The 18549-nt window shown below is 36.2% G+C and overlaps 1 protein-coding gene across 1 annotated transcript in view; it reads right to left on the reverse strand.

The window, feature by feature from the left end:
• LOC124615903 (HEAT repeat-containing protein 1) overlaps positions 1–18549 on the reverse strand; it is a 276744-nt gene that overhangs the window by 20145 nt on the left and 238050 nt on the right. Inside the window, exons 20-24 of the mRNA XM_047144079.1 lie at positions 15975–16153; positions 10126–10308; positions 8496–8879; positions 2260–2527; positions 1954–2112 (exon numbers count right to left, since the gene is read on the reverse strand). Coding sequence (XP_047000035.1) covers positions 1954–2112; positions 2260–2527; positions 8496–8879; positions 10126–10308; positions 15975–16153 — 1173 coding nt within the window. The remainder of the gene's footprint in view (positions 1–1953; positions 2113–2259; positions 2528–8495; positions 8880–10125; positions 10309–15974; positions 16154–18549) is intronic.

Genomic DNA, 18549 nt, shown 5'->3' on the forward strand with positions numbered 1-18549 from the left:
ACGATTCTTCTGTAACAATGCGCTGCAATTTTGCAAGTGCTTTATGATATTTTTAACTTGCCTGTAAAAGTAAACATCACAAGGTTACAACAAAGAAGTGCATTTTGGAGGTATGACATTTACAGACTAAGTTGGCATATTTTCGTCTTCTTGAAAAATTGCATCATATATCTCCGGATTCGTTTGACCTCCCCAAGAGTCAATGAGAAGTAAATATTTATTCTCCCTGACGTAAGATTTTAAACATTTCCAGAGAAAATCCATGTATAAAACTGTTGTTAATTTTCCGGACTTCGATGATGTTATGATGACGTCTGTATAAGTATTGGTTTGCCATCTATTAATTTGTGAATACGAGGTCCGAAATGACCGGTCGCTTCTTGTAAGCATATGAAGACATGCGGGAGTTGTTTTCCTGATAATGTTATTGAATATTGTGGTGTATGAATGCGTCACTTTATTCAAATACATCTTTTTCACGAAAACTGTTATACTCCCTTTTTCAGTGAGAGTCCTGTTGAAAACAGATTGATATTGGCATCCTGAAACAATAGTATTTTTAATATTAAACAATAATTTCTTGTCGTGACTTGCTGATATTGTTCCCTTGCTTCCACTGAACGGTCGTAAGTCCACGATCTATCGCCTCAACATACCACCACTTTTAATATCTTAACCCCATTGTGAAAGATATTCTTTTCTCTTCAACTGGCGGAATCCTTTTTTTTGCAATGTCGCCAGGGACCATGTGAGGTGTGCTTTAGCAATATTCACGACTTTGACTTTGTAGGCAATGGGAATCATGTCACTTTTAAATCTTTTCGGTGACATTTTATATTCGTCTGGAGACAAATCACTTTGTGGCACTTCGAACTGTTCGTCATTCTCCTCACATTCTTCGCAATCCTCATGAGCGTGAATTAATTGATCTTCAGTTACAAATGCTTTTTCACCCAAAAGTTTCAGTGTATTATTATAAAGTTCTCAGGCCAATAACATACGATTGCGAGAGATTTCTTCTGAAGATGTCGGTGCAATTAAATTATTTTCCATCAACAGCTTTTCATAATACACCACTGGGTCCTTTAATCATAATTTTGATAGACCACTATGAATGGATTCTTCAGGAATTTCTTCTCCTATTCCAGATGAGCCAGCAACTTCTTCAATCGACATGTTTAACCTTGGATCAGAATAACACGTTTAAATTTGAAACAGGCACGTCTGTTCACGACGAAATCGAAAAACAAACTGCTGTTTACTTCTCACGGCTCGCGCACAGTCCTATGCCCAGATGACAGTTATAATCCAAAGGGGACCCTTACAAAGCCCCTTTAAACCTTGAAACCCCATAAAACGGAATAGAACAACGAGCACGAATATTTTTCAGTGAATGAAAAACTTTACATTCTTGAGCTAAAATAATGTTTTAGAAATAATATAGGTTTGAGAAACTTTTTGGATAATTGGTGGAATAACAAAAGAAAATGAAACAGAAGGGAAAAAAAAGTGCCGGAGGAGGAATCGAACTCGAGACCTCTGGCGTAAGAGTCCGAGCCCTAAACATCTAGGTCAGACGGCGGCTCGGCAATGGACTAACATTTTATACTCGTAAGGCACCTAAGAAACTTCAGATCGACTTTTCTCGAGATTTTCCGAGTATTTTAACCATGTGAGGTGTTAGGGGTCCTTTTTCACCACACAAAATTTCGGACAAATCCCCGACCTCACAGTTGTGCCGTCTCCTTGTAAGTAGCGAACTTTCCCAACAGGTTGAAATATTCAGTTTCGGTTCTCATATTATTTATCACACAGAGTTATTTTTTGGTCCTGTGACAATAAAAGACCTTAAGAAAGAAGTAACTGAGAGCTGATCACAATAACATTAAATCAGCAAGCAGTAACTTAGATTTTTATGCAGATACATAACTTCTTCTAAAGTTACATATATACCTGTGGAGTATTGTGCCTGGTTTTCAGAAGAACTTGGTAATTCAACTGTTTCCACAATGTGTCATCAGCAGTAGCAACAGCAAATTGAGCAATGCATGGTGTCAACAGATTTTTTGCTCTCGACTGTAAATTTTCTACTCCACCAAGTGTGTTCTCCATCTGCAAGGAAAAAACACACACTAGACTATAAAGGTAAGGGAAACACTGTAAAATACGTGTCATCTGTATTCAATCTGTCTGGCAGAAAGAAATCTAATCGATTTTTGAACAAATTCACTGCAAGAACATTTACAAGAGGACTATTACCTGATCAACAACTGGTTGCATCAAACTATCAAATCGTTCTTTATTAGTAAAGTTATGACTGTCATACAGAAAAACTTTATGGAGAGTTTTAAGAATGTATTCCAACAGCACAGCTGCTTTTGCTTCTGCTTCCTCTCCTTTTCCAAAATATAAGTCTTCTGTTTTTGTTTCATTATTCTGATCCAACATCTGAGCAGCATTTTTAATGAAATGTCCAGCAAAAAGAACAAATAAACCTTTCAAGCACTCTGCAATATTGCTTGACAACCTGCAAATAATATAAATTTTTAATCAGTTGTAATTTTATATTTCAGTTTCATTTAAAACTGTTTTCACAACCCCGCAGGCATCAGCTAACTGTGTTCAGAAAAGAAACATATTTATGTACTGGTCTCAAGACATGATAGCCACAAAATACATAAGGTTGATAAAAAATATCTCTAGCAGCTTGCAGCACTGGTCACATAAAACAGCAAGGATCTTACTTTAGTCTCTTCCAACAGTATGATGTAGATTAGGCATTTGAAAGACATAAAAAAATCAATTTCTTTCAAGCATTTTTCCCCTGTACATCCATGAGTAACTTATCACCTAGTCTACAAAACATTCCTTGTTCTTCAATTGCATGGCCCCACTGTCCCACTTACGCTTTATTATACAATGATAAATTTCACATGAACACACACAGAATGTAGGCAACTTACTACTTGTTCCACTGATCTTGAAATGGCCATTATTCTCTGAGTGCTAGGGTACAGGAGAGGTGGAGGGACTAAAACTCTATTTCAATCCTTATATTAAAAGTATTTTGCCAAAATGACTCTCTCCTCTGTCTCAAATATGAGACTAAATCTTAAAGAAAGTTTTCTGAGTGTGTTTCAAGATATTTTTATGGAATGCTGCCTTGCATGGTAGTGAAATGTAAATGATTTAAACAGTTACAATAAGAGAATAGAAAGCCTTTGAAATGTAGTGCTACAGAAGAACCCAAAGAATTAGATGAGTAGATTGAGTAACTGAGGAGGAGATACTGAATGAAACTGGGGAAAAAAGAAATTTATGGCTCAACCTAACTAAAACAAGGGATTGACTGATGAGACACATTCTGAGACAAGGAACCATCAATTTGGTAAGTTTGGAAATAAGAAATTGCAGTGACGGACCAAGAACTGAGTAGAGTAAGTAGATACAAATGGACATAGTAATGCAGAAATGAAGAGGCTTGTACAGGACAAACTACCGAGTAGGGCTGCACTAAATCAGTTTTTGGACTGAGACCACAATACACAATAGCTCCACAGCAAAGACAAGAGTGAAAATGATACCAAAGACCTGAATTTACATCAAACAGACATGGCAGAGAACAACAAAAAAAGAAGTGATCACAATCAATGTCGGCTCAACCACCTTCTCACCGCGTAAAACCACAACAATTAACACATTTTCAAGGTCATGCCTTTGTCATCAGAATTATTATACAAGTATCTCTAAAAGTGATCAATATAAAAATGTAAATGACAATAATAAAATTTCGTGCTCACTTCTCTTGCAATCACATCTTCTTCAGATGTACTTCCACATCACCTGCCCGTCTGATAAAATGAAATGGATGTGCTGTTCTGAGCATTAACAAAGTCACAGTAACAGCCACTCACCTGCTCGGCCCATACGTGAACAATCCATGTGAACAGCTGTTACTGTAACAATGTCTGTACCCAGGATAGTACAGAAGCCATTTAACTCAGTTTATGTTATAAGCTGGACAGATAATGTGGAAGTATATCTTAAGAAGACACAGCTGTAAGGGAGGTAGCCACATAATTTTATTATTTTTATTTACATTTTTATGTTGATCACTTTTAGAGACTCTTGTATAACAATTCTGACGAGGAATGTCTGACATGCAAAACATATTAATTTTAGTGTTTTTAAACTGTGTAAAATGACCTCATATCCATTATGAATAAAATCAAAGTGAAAGCAATGTAGCATCTGTCAATGAAAGATCTCTCTCCAAAAAGTGCTGACAATGTTAAAAATGAATGCCACAGTGACAGCCTATAGTCTTTTATTTGCATATAAAACATTAAAGCAAATAGTGGCTCAGTATGATTTATTGTCCTTTCCACCAACAAATGTTGAACATCTTCACAAAATGGAGCAGATTTGCAATTAGAATTTACTGAATTAATTGTGCCAACTGATCTTTAATTAAATAAATAGTGATCAAATTATCTGAGCTTTCAACACCATATAGTGATATATGATACCTAACAAAAATCTGAGACTCTTAGGTCAATACTACATATTATTTTGGATTCATATCGTGTTCCACAAAATTGAGTGATTAACACTGTCAACAGGAACAACGCAAAAGGAAGGAAGGAAGGAATGGCTATTGGAAATCCAGTTAGTTACTTGAATACATTATGACCGATGAAAATGTGTGTCTGACCAGTGCTCAAACTCCAGAGTTCCTTGCTCAAACTCCAGAGTTCCTTCTTATCACGAGCAGCTACATTAACCATTAGGCTATCAGAGCATGACTCGAGACTTCAGTCGAACTTTCACTGTCACTTTTGTTTCCATCTATGATTTTTGAATATCACATGTGGAAATATCAGTAAACAATGAAAGATTGAGTTAGGCCAGAAGGTATGCTCTGATAGCATAATGGTTAAGATGGTTACTCGCAATAAGCAGGAAATATGGGGTATGAGTCCTGCTCAGACACAAATTTCCAACTGTTCCTACATTTTTATGCAAGTTCAGCGTATTGAACAGTTTGCACTGGTACTGTTTCATGTCACTGCACCTGCAGTGATTTCAAACAAATCACCATACATAAGAGAATAATACATCAGCCCCTGCACGGTTGAATGACACATCAACATGTGCAGCAATCAACTTGCTGCTCGCATACTTCAATTGTGTTTTATCTTTGACATCATACACTATAGTATTTATCTTTGTTGTAGGTATGGAAGTCAGCCACATGTGGCACTTAATCTATGAATAAACAATGTAAGCAAGTCTTTAGATGCCAATTTGTCCTTTCTCAAGATAGTACTTCAAGTGATATAATTATTGGCATTTATACAGGGTGAATGTGACTGTTTTGAGTGAACTGTGTACTATTATCAATGATTATGCCCCACTTGTAACAGAAGAAATGCAAGTTTGTCAGGAATCATTTTATGAAATGAAATACAACGCAAGATACATCTGGAGGTTCTCTTGATAACAGTGCTTCTAGGAAGAATAAATATTCTAATTTGCTGTCAAAATCTGATAATTCATGTTAACAAGATTCTGGGTTTAGACTGATTGATATTTGCATTTTATGCTCCAAAATTAACTAATTTTTTATTATGCAGAACGTACGGTACCAGTGGCCAAGTGGAAATTATAGAAAATTGCAATTGTAATTAATTTGTATTTACTTTGTAATAACTGTGATGCAGAGATTCGTTTTATACATCAAACACATGCTGTGGAAATTATGAGGCAAACCAAATGTTTGGTTAATGCTTTGAGAATGTTATGTAACAGGCAGCAGCTGGTGCTATACTGACAGGTCTAATCAACATGCCGCCGCCTCCTCCTCCTGTGCTGTGGTTCGATGACAAAATTCAGAATCGTCCACAACTCTTAATGTTGCATGTATTCAAAGTATGTCAAAAGCTGCCTTGGAAGGAAGTACAAACCTTATTGTGACAGTAGGCTGTGGCTGAAGAGTGGAAACACTTCTCTTCACGGTATTGCACCTGTGATCAGTGCTGAAAGTACTGGATGTGCAATGTACATCATAATATCGAGACTGTTCAACAAGGAGACCTTTAGAAGATGAAACATTAGAAGCAGAATGGCAGCGAAGTCAAAAAGACTCATGCAATAAGAATTACAGAGGGGCAAGTGGAGACATGGATGTTCACACTACAACTAAAATATTTGAAAGATCCGCCATGAAACACAATGTAAGGTACTGGTGCAGCATTGATAAACGCATTTAAAATTCACAAGAGGCAGTTGACAAGATCACAAAAAAGAGGAAGAGAAGATGAGGAACACCCTGATTATGATGGAGGAAGGTTTCAAATGTCCACAAAATGAAAAGTTATAAAATTTAACAAAGTAAACTTTAAACTAGTTTTTCTACATAATTTTTCTGTTTGTTTGTTTTTAGGAACTTATAACTCCATAATGGTTTACGCTAGAACCTTGTTTATATGAGTAACTTGCTTAAAATGGACTACAATAAAGTAAGTGGGGGGTGCACGACAACTGATATGTGATGAAACACACAAAAAACTGGCATTCAAAAACTGTTCATATTACAAAAATTTCATTAAACTTTTAACTGGTGGGACTCTAGTACTCATTCCAATCCAGGTTGTCTATTGAATCATTAAGACTGTTTTATCCAAGTTTCATGATACTGTGTCTACTGGTTGAGCAACAGTGTTCCTAAATTGTTTAATGTAATTGTATGTTTATTAACAATTGATAATGTTAATTTTCATTGCATAACTTCTTTTCCTATCAAAAACTGTAGATTGACTTCCTTCAAACATGTGTGCAAGTCACATTTAAATATGTTACTATCTAGCACATATTTTTAATTAAACTAAATACTTTTGCAATTTCACTAACACTCCCCCCCCCCCCCCCCCCCCACCTTAAATTTGCCAAATTAATTTGAGCAACAGGAAATGGGCTTTGGGTCCTACAAGCTTATGGTCTAGTACTGATGCTAACAACAAGATCGTTATATGGACCCACTGAGACTAAAAATGTACCATGTTCCTTTGATAACACACTCCTCATATCACAAATGAGAAATGAAGACCATTCCAATGCACCAAGGCAAATATTTTACATCTTTTACAAAAACATGGAAACCCTACATCATTATGACATGATCAGATCAGGATGACATGATATGGAACAAAACAAATTTTTCCTCAAAGTTCTCAAGTTTCACATGCTACTGTAAGCTGACGGATATTGCCACAGGCCATTTGTGTAAAGAGGTGGTGGCTTTTAGTAAGCTGGAAATGGGCACAAGGACCCAGTAGGGCAGCTGTGAGCAGAAGGGAGGTAAAACGTTTTGAGACCTGTATTCTACAGGCAGGAAACTGCTTCCTTTCTGAGTTCAGCAGAATATGGCTGACGATGGGGAACATTCATACTGGGGTGTTACTATGGAACAATTACTTTAGATGTTCGGCTATATCAAGTATGTTGGCAGTCATAAAATTTACAACTTTACTAATATTAAAGCAGACTGTGACAAATAATATGTCATTGGTTAGCTCTTGTTAAAGGTAATAACTTTAGCTGCACAGAGTTTACATGCAATACCTGACACAGATACAATACTGCGAGGTAAAAGAGTAGTAGAATTGATTAGTTTATAGACACACAGAGATAAGATAGAAACTGTCACACATTGGCATGCAGTTCTGGAATTACAGTAACAGCACAATTCAAGATCAGTAAATGCAGTGACTTATAATTACATAGATAAGTTGATGATAACTATAATACAATAAAATGTGCAAATTATGAGAAAATGATAAAGACTCATGTAAATCCAAATACATGATTTCCATTCAGAACTTGCAGCAACAGTATTCATCACACTTTTCCACTGCGCAATCCAGTGTGTCTGTCTGCACCATGAACATATTAATTCATTCAAAATTTACGGAGGTTTTGCTAACAAGAAACACACATTACTTTTGGTAGAAACCTTAATTTTTATTTAGAAAATGTCTGGGTAACTCCTAAACTGACAAGCATTAGGTTTCCATTAAATACACCCCATTGACTAAGGAAACCAGTCGCACACGTATTATTGAATTTCAACAGTTTCCGTGCTGTCGTCCACAGTGCAAACCAAAAAACAAAAAGTTAATTAGAATTTGATTTTTTAATATCTAATCTAATTTTGATGTTAAGTTAACACTTCCTTTACTTACTTTTTCTGTATGAATGCTTACACCTTAAAGTTTCAATCTCTAACAATATTTCCTGATTGTATACTGACACTTTTGCCATACATGTCCAACTAAAATATAGAAATACTGTTGTTTGGATACAAAGTCAACTTCAGATGTTGCACAAGTCTATAAAATTTCATTAGAAGTAATTTGTCAAACTACCTATGACAGAAGTTTGTATTAACACTAAAGTGTAGTCCTTTCAAATCTCAAATGACAATGTATACCAACCTGTAAAAGGTGATGATCCTATCCTTGTGAGCTTCTGTTGCAGTTGCCCAATGGAAAATATTGTAGTATAGTGGCCTGAAAGAAGATTCTGACAGTTTCAACACAAGTGCTACAAGGGCATCAATGATATGACCTTCAGCACTAAAAATCACATCTGCAGGATGACTACTTGTTTCTGAACGAAACTGTAATGCTGTTAGGAAGAAGTTGGTTAGTTCCAACATTTGGTGTTGTAACTCTGCTGCACTCATTGCTGAGAAGCTATCAGCCAGAACCCCTGCCAGTGGCCCAAGAGCCTGCACATCTTCTGCCATCACTTTGGAATAGCATTTTTTCACAGATGGTATCAATATACGTGATGGCACCAATGTTGCAATCTTCTGCCTGAAATTTTTACTCTATTAGTTACATTCTTTCTTCAATTATCATTCCTGTAGCAAAATGTATATATAAGTTGTTTCTACTGTTCAAGACCCTGTTACATACAAAAATAATGAACAAGAACGAAAACTGATACTGAATATCCTAATACATATACTAGACAACCAAGCATTATACTCAATGTCGTCCATAAAATTTTAGTAGTTATGTTTTTGTCAAGATGAAGTGCTGCATAAATCTCATGAGCAATTTCTTCTGGAAACACCAAAAGCAATTCAAAAGTCCTCACAACCATTTCTATATTTAATACAACTACTTTGTGTATCAAAATCATACCCCATTTCCATTTGTGCATACATTTAAAAAATGTAATTTCTAAATGTGTGGTAGCATATCCAAAGACAATAAAGGCAGTAAATAATCAGTAAGCTGAAACCACAAATGGAAATTCAGTGCATATATAGCGCACAACTATTTTCAAAAATACTACATGCAGAAGTGTGACTACAAATGAAAAGAAAGAGAAACATTGTTTCCAACTTTGTATTACACAGTAGCATAAACAGGATCTGAACAGACTATGCTGGGTCAACACACAACACAAGAGATTTTGAGCAAGTGTGGTGTAAGGATGGATCATTTTATCCTGTAGGTTGGGCATGTGACAAAATATCACTCTGTGATTGGCAATAGGAACTTTGGATAATGATAACCTTCATTTCAGGGAATAACTAATGGTAGTCTGAGCCCTCATGGGGGATGTGGTTTAGCTATTCCAGTAGAGGGTAATATTATTTAACTTAGAGGTTATTTCAGACTCATATCTGAATAACAATCCATTTGCGTGCTACTAAAATGCTGTTTGTAAAATTAATACATCATAAGTAGGCCTGACAAATTTAATCATTACAGACTTTGAAGCTATTCTGAACATTGTAATTTCAAATATATACTAAACATGACAGAACTGACAGATCAACTCAACCTTCAATTGTTCTGACAATCACTGAACTTGTAAGAGTTTTTGAAATTCTGTGTTTGAAATTATAAGATGGCGTGTGTTTCAAATAACCATGTTACATCTTCATGTCATCATCTATCAGTAAATTATCATCCAATTTTAAGGGTAAAAATTATACTACAATGCTTGGATAAAAATTAAGAAAGATCTTAAATAAAACCACAACTTATTTAATAAAAACAGAACATAAAACTTACACACAATGGCCAAACTTATGTCAGAACATACCTAATACCCTTCAGTTTTAGTAGTACTGAAGATGTTTTCTGATTTTCTTGCTCATGTTGCCATCTAGCTGATATTTTGCATATTTCCAGCATAATTTTATCCAAATACGGACTCAAAAAATTTGATAAGCTCTCAACAATTTTATGTAATGCTGTAATGATAGCAAGCAGGACCACATCGGGGCTGTAAAAAAAAAAAAAAATTACTTACCAAAATTGAAACATTTTTAAACAAGCTGCACAGGTATAAACAAATGCTACTTCTAACTGGCAATCTGAAGAATTTTAGGTTTAACACATCACAACCCACTGCTATTCTCGAAGACTGTGTATATTATCTGTTCTTTAATAAGTAATGATATGTCTGAACAAGCTAACATGCTGCTCCAACAGGTTGCAGTTTCTTTTACAGTTAAATGTGTTAATATGAGGAATCTCACCAACAGAGCTTTTGATAATGATTCCAAATCACAGATACTAAGTTATAACAACTTACAGAAATAATAGCAATGGATTATTTTCCACATTATTAACAGTTTCCATAATGAACTATACATTTATTTGTGGCTGTACATTACCAATGAATAGTTTCAACTGTAGGTTTCTTGTGAGTTCTAGAGAGATAGTTCCATGCTCAACGTTGGTTTTAGAACATAAATTACAGCAGACACATTCCATAAATAGTTTTCTAGGTCAGATTGTCATCAGTTCCTTATACAAACAAAATGTATCTCATTATCCTTTGAAATGATATTATTTGTCAGCCAATCAGGTCTTACTCTGTTAATCACACTCCACAGCAGTGTTCGGTTTCCAGAAAATACGTAAACAGACATTTCTCATCAGTACTTAGTGCCAAACTGCCAACCATTCTCTTGTTAAAAATATATATAAATCTACATAACATAATTATATTGTGAATATTCAGTACTATATTGTGTACAGTATTCTCTTGTAAAAGCTGAAGAGAATCACAATTTTTGCTCACATTACTTACAGCTGGGCTAGCACTATCATAATTCCAAACAGTGTATTTAGCTTGTCTTTAGCAAATAATAAGTCTCTCCATTCTAAACCAGAAATATTTCTATTGGACCACTACCTACTTATACCGTTTATACACCTAAAGTGGCCAGGTTAGCAAGGTAACAATTAATCTGCTATCAGAAGAAATTTTTTCACGGCCCTTTTTACACCTCACTGACCAGAAAGACACTTCTCAAAATTTCCAAAAGCTCAAAGTTCATCAGCTGTTTCCATGTATCTGTGACCCCTGCTCCAACTGTTTTCGCTTCACGTATCTGTGATCCCTGCTTCAACAGTTTCTGCTTCATCAACTGGTAAGAGCATTCTTTCTTAACACACGTGCACACGCACACACAAAACATAAAGGAATTAACCTAATGGGATGAAAATCGGTATACGTGATGTACATGCACAGACAAACTAATGAATACAATTTGAGAAAAACTAGACGATTTAGTCAAGAGAAAGACCTTCACAAATTGAGCAAGTCAATAACCCACTAGTCTACCTCTGGCCCTTATGCACTCAGTTATTTGGCTTAGCATCGATTAATAGAGTTGTTGTATGTCCTCCTGAGGGATATCTTGCCAAATTCTGTCCAACTGGGATATCAGATCGCCAAAATCCCAAGATGGTTAGAGGACCTTGTCCGTAATGCTCGAAATGTTCTCAATTGGGGAAAGATCCAGTGCACTTGCTGGTCAAGGTAGGGTTTGGCAAGAACGAAGACAAACAGGAGGAACCCTCGCTGGGTGCAGGGAGGTATTAGTTAGGTGAAATATAAGCCCAGGATTGGCTGCCATTAAGGGCAACAAATATCATCAATGTACCACTATGTGCTAAGGGTGCTGTGAATATTGACCAAAGGGGTCCTGCTGTGAAAAGAAATGGCATCCCAGACCATCACTCCTGGATGCTGTGATATTATTGGATTTCAGACATTTTGCATATGAGAAAAGGATAGCCACCGAGCTGTAGTTTGTAATAATACTAAGCATGACAACGCGAGAGTAAAGAAACGAAATCTGTTTATAACGTGCGCTTATACCAAGACGCGAGGTCAGCGTTTAAAAGGTACTTTTAAACACTATGACTCGCTGGGTGCAGATATTTAAAATCATTGCCGCAGCACTTGATAGCAAGAAGCTGCGAAACAGAAGAAAGAACAATTCATGATTTGTAAGGAAAATTCTAGAGTCTTTATAGTTAGTTGTACTTCTGGTCGCCGATATGTTAACATGTACTTCATTACCTTTGATGTTTGGTCGCCGACTTGTTAAGACGTGTTGTGTAGCACCGCTACAAGTTATATTTCATTTAGTGTGAAAAACCACATTATCACCAAAAAAAAAAAAAAAAAAAAAAAAAAAAAAAAAAAAAAAAAAAAAAAACCCACACGCTTTTGTAAACCTTGTGACGATAAAAAAAAGTACTTACGCGCACGCCAGAACATTAATTTTTACAAAATATCACAAATACAAAAGCAGCGATTGTTGGACTGCTCCATGTATGAGAAAAACATAAAAAAGTAAGTTTTGTACTCATTGTAAATTTGTTAATGTTTATAGTTTAACGCCTTTGTTCTTTGAGAATATATTGATGCTTCACTGTACAGAAAATCTATGCTTATTCTTTTCTTTAAATTAACCACAAATAATGTTTATGTTTAAATGAACTTTGTTACAGGTTCGCTCTTTATCGCGGTGTCTGGATTGTATTTGGGAGACCATTAATGTGTTCAGTTTCCGATCTAATAACTTTTTTTTTTTACAAAATTTAACTGTTTTGCATTCATTTCCAACTTCTTCTTTTTTTTTTTTTTTTTTAATTATTCAAACAGGTCCCTTAGGTAATTTCATTGAAGAGTCTGATTGCGTGAAAGCAATCCGGGATAAGAGATCATTTGAGAAACTATTTTCACGCAATCAATCCGTACGTCTCCTGAACACAATCGAGAACCGACGCATCGGTGATCATTCATTAATTTTTCTCTCTTTCCAAGTCGTACAAAAAAAAAACGGCCAAGGAGAACTGCCGTGAGTAAGCAATCTAGTGTTAAAAGGTTGCATTCTTTATCTTGTCGGCAAACATTGCCATAAATTATCATCATCAATGTTATATTTGGTTAAATGTGAAAAGCCAAAAAACCTTTTAACGCTAGAATGTTGGGACCTAAGGCGGGTGACAGCCAGGTATAACACCGATGTCCAGGGTGTCCCCAGACACATCTACACTGGTCATCAAAGCTTAATTTGATGCGAGACTCTTTCTACTCCAGTCAACGATATTCCAGCCCTGAAAATCTGGCTGGTGACACTGCAGACAGCAGCAGGAGTGATAGTCTGGGGTGCCATTTCTTTTCACAGCCCAGCCCATTAGGTTGTCATCTGCGGCACGCTTCAGCAAAGTGATAGGTCAATGGTATTCTGTGTACCATTTTCTTGTTCCTCATGGTAAACCATCCTGGGCTTACATTTCAGCAAGATAATATATGCCTGCGCGCATGACAAGATTTCCTAATGCTTGTCCTCATATTTGCTACAACCTACCCTGGCCTTCAAGTTCACCATATCTCTCCCCAATTGAGAGCATTTGGAGCGTTATGGGCAGGGCCCTCTAACCTTCTGAGGATTTTGATGACCTGAGACGCCAACTGGGCAGAGTTTGGCATGATATACCTCAGGCAGACATCCAACAATACTAACAATCAATGCCAAACCGAATAATGACTTGCATGAAGGCCAGAGTGGACCAACTCATTACTGACTCCTTAGTTAGTAGAGCTTTTTCGCTTGAATAAATCATCCAATTTTTCTGAAATTGCAATCATTAGTTTGTCTGTATCTTCCCCCCCCCCCCCCCCCCCTCGTGTGTGTGTGTGTGTGTGTGTGTGTGTGTGTGTGTGTGTGTGTGTGTGTGTGTGTGTAAATTTTTTTTTTGCCTTATAAGAAAACACTAATCATATACTAATAACTGCAATAATTATATTTAATGGCAGCTACTGAAAATTCCAACAATAACAATGGTTAGATAACAGATATCCACAAATCAAAATATTTGCTCTGCTTCAAAACAATAGTGGCACTCCCGCGCAAATACATTTGACAGCCATTTTGCAGTGTCTATCCACTATGATAATACAGATTTGTTTTAATTAGCGATCCAAGCAGATGCCAGTATGCTCCATCACACGAAGCAGAAAATCCTGCTCACAACCACTTCTCATGCCACTGGGAAAGCCAAGTGAGCTAAGTACACTCTAAAAAGGGTTCATCATATTTGTAACACATAACAAGGCAAAATCAAACTCTAAAAGCAGCAGTCTTTTAAATCTGGGACAGTTCCAATGAAAATACTGCAAATATCTTATGTACACAAGAATCACAATTTTTTTAAGGAGTAAAAGAATATTAACATCTTTATTCTTCCTGGTAACTTGTAAGTCCACAGTTCAGCAGTGGCCTCACTGAAGGATCTGTATCACCACAAACCCCTAAATCAAATAAGAATTTTAATATGGGCACTTGAACCCTCATACAAATTTCATATCATCTCATCAGTCAGCATCAAAATTCGGTGATGAGGATGAAGATGTGGAGAACAAATGGAAAAAATTCAAAGGCATTGTTCAATATGCCCTAGACAAGTATGTTCTAAGTAAGGTTTTAAGGGATGGGAAAGATCCACCATGGTTTAATAGCCGTGTTAGAAAAGTGCTAGGTAAACAAAGAGAAACTTCATCTCAGATTCAAGAGAAGTAAAAACCCAGCTGGCAAACAAAAGCTGAACGAAGCGAAACTGAGCATAAGGAGAGCAATGAGAGAAGCGTTCAATGATTTCGAAAGTAAGACGTTGTCAACCGACCCGAGTAAAAACCCTTAGAGATTTTGGTCGTATCTAACATCAGTACGTGGGTCAAAATCATCTATTCATTATCTCAGCGACCACACTGGCACCAAAACGGAAGATAACAGAGAAAAGGCTGAAATACTGAATTAGGTCTTCCGCAGTTGTTTCACCATGGAAGATCATAACACTGTCCCTTCTTTCAATAGTCGTGCGAATGTCGAAATGGCAGATATTGAGAAAACCAATCACGGAATCATAAAGCAGCTACAACTGCTTAGTAGTGGAAAGACTTCATGACCAGATGAGATACCTATAAGATTCTATAAAGATTATGCGAAACAACTTGCTCCCCTTCTAGCAGTAATTTATCGTAGATCGCTTGAACGACGAAAGGTACCAAACAACTGGAAAAAAGTGCAGGTCATTCTCGTTTTTTAAGAAAGGCCATAAGACAGATCTACACAATTATAGACATATATCGTTGATATCAATATGTTGTAGAATTACAGAACATCTTGTTCCTCCATGAGATCCACAGCGCAGTGGACCATGGCGCTCAGGCTGATGCCATGTTCCTTGACTTCAGTAAGGCATTTGACAGCGACCCGCATTGCCACTTAACGAAAAAAATACGAGCTTACAGATTCAAGACTTTCTTGCAGATAGAACTCAACACGTCGCTCTTAACGGAACTAAATCAACAGAGGCAAAGGTAACATCTGAAGTACCTCAAGGAAGTGTGATAGGACCGTTGCTGTCTCTTTATTTCTCCATCATATTTACTATAAGAGAAAACTGTGGTTTCCAGCACTTAAATTAAATTTGTCCTTTTGAGTTGCTGCATCTAGATAGTGCTAATCACTGTTTCACCATCCATCATATTTATAATATCTCTCAATTTTATTCTACCTATTCTGGAATTTTTGACATACATCTATAATAACAATTTTTCTCTGTATAAAATGAGTCACATACCTTTGAAGATCATTATGCTTTTGCAATATTTTGATAAGTGAAGGCATAAATTTCGGCAAAAATGCAATAGCATTTGCACGAAGAGTACTGCACAGTTCAGCAAGGCAGAGAAGAACAGTTGCTAAAAGATTTCCTAATGGTAAATCTGATTTGACAAGTTGTGTAATTACATCCAGCATCTGTAAACATAAAAAAAGAGTGTCAAATTACACATGTGAGAAAACTGGTAAGATGATAAATAAAATACCTACCACTTGTTGGGAATAAAATTATAAATAAAATTAAAAAAAGAAAAAAGAAAGCAAGAAATACTGCAATCAGTCAACTATTCTGGAAATTATGTATGCTACCCTGCTCAAATATTTCATGATCTCTTCTAACACACAACTATAAATAACTGTTATAGATGTTATCCTCTGTAAAAGGAGAATAACAAATACCCCGTATTTGTTCTCATATGTCGTGATTGAGTCACGACATTTGGCATGGAATGGAAATTTATTTTGTGACCAAATTACAGTGTTTAATAACGCAAACCGACATTTGTGATTGTGAAAATACAATCAACAATGCAAATTGATTTTTTGGACGAAAACTATGAAAACAAATGCTCCACACACACATTTAACAGCATCCCACCACTAAACCGATGCATCATATGCATGACAAAAGCATGAAAGCAGTCTGATAATAAAATGTACAAATTCTGAACCAGTAATGGTATAGTAACATCCTTAAATAATATGTTGAAAAGAAAGTCATTCAGTTTAAATAATTCCCTTCTTTAAAGAAGTTGCCTTTAAGTATACGTACGATGGAGGTAAGGAAGACGTGAGGGGGCATCACATTTCTAGGAAGAATCATAAAAATAGTTTCACAGTAGAATCGGCATCAAAGACTATTTCTACATTCATGACTGAAGAAGATACCCAGGAAGAATCACACGTTGCTGCTGCAGAACCAACAACAGTTTATAAAGCTGTCAAATATCATCAATCCTTCAGTTCTCTTCACTGTACCATAAAACTGAGTGCCGCAATGTATCCTGACTCCAAAAGTCACCACAAAACAGCTTACAGTCAGGACAAAAGCTACTGCAATTGCTAAAAATATTTTCGGACCACACTCTGTGCCAAAATGCATAAAACGATTGCAAGAAGTTTCATTTTACGGCATAAACACCGCCACATCAAACCAAAAAGTTGAAAATATGTTTCCTTTAGTTGTTAAATATTTGACTGAAACTGGCAGAATCCAACAGAAGCTGTTGCAGTTTGATTCATTGGATAACGAAACACTGGAGACAACTGCTAAGTTTTGTCTAGGTACTTTAAGACAACTGCAAATTCCATTAGATAAATTAATTGCTTTTTATCAACACAATATCAATACCAACTTCGGAGGGCTTCACTGAGGCAGCCAGTGAAGCAGTTTCACCAAATTATTGAAGAAATAGAAACAAATGTCAAAGGAACTGGATGCCCTGCCCATATTCTCCACAATACTATATCAAGCGCTACTGGCGTCTGAACTGTCAACACATAACTAATCATCATGAAAAGTATTTAATTATTTTTTCAATATACATGGTAAGGACAGACAAACTGAAAGAGTTCTGCTTACATGCTGATGTCAGTCATCAGACACTTCTACCTCACTTGAAAACAAGATGAATGTCATTAATGCCCACATTTGATAGAATTCTTAGGCTTTGTACTCCATTAAATCAATTTTTTATGCTGAAGAAAGGCCACCTAAAATAATTTCACATTTTTTCAGTAGTCCAGTCAGTGAAATTTACTTCACGTTTCTGCAGTCACAGTTGGCTCTGTTCGAAAAAAATATAAAAAGTGTGGAGAAGAATAAGGTCTCAATAATTGAAATTAGAAATATATTAATCAACACTAAAAGATGTCTGAAAGACCTCGAATTTTATTGGCATGCAAACCAAGATGAATTTGAACAAATTAAAAAATGACAACACTAACCAAAAAATAATTAGGTTTTTCTATACCACAGCATTTTATTATTTAGAGAAATGGGCTATGTCTTTTAATAAATATCAAATATTTGATTGGATGATGCTATCTGAAATCCCAGATTAGGTAGTGATTGAAAACACTATTATACACCTGACTAAAAATGTTGTGCAGATTTCAGGCAAAAAGTGTTTTCAGAAATACACTAGTGATCAAAAGTGTCCGCACACCCCCAAAAACATACATTTTTCATATTAGGTGCATTGTGCTGCCACCTGCTGCCAGGTACTCCGTATCAGTGGCCTCAGTAGTCATTATGCATCGTGAGAGAACAGAATGGGCGCTCCATGGTACTCACAGACTTCAAACGTGGTCATGTGATTGGGTGTCACTTGTGTCATACCTGTACGCGAGATTTCCACACTCCTAAAAATCCCTAGGTTACAATGTAATAGTGAAGTGGAAACATGAAGGGACATGTACAGCACAAAAGTGTACAGGCCGAACTCGTCTGTTGACTGACAGAGACTGCAGACAGTTGAAGAGGGTCATAATGTGTAATTGGCAGACACCCATCCACACCATCGCACAGGAAT

Source organism: Schistocerca americana, chromosome 5, assembly GCF_021461395.2.
Source record: "Schistocerca americana isolate TAMUIC-IGC-003095 chromosome 5, iqSchAmer2.1, whole genome shotgun sequence".
Lineage (NCBI taxonomy): Eukaryota > Metazoa > Arthropoda > Insecta > Orthoptera > Acrididae > Schistocerca > Schistocerca americana.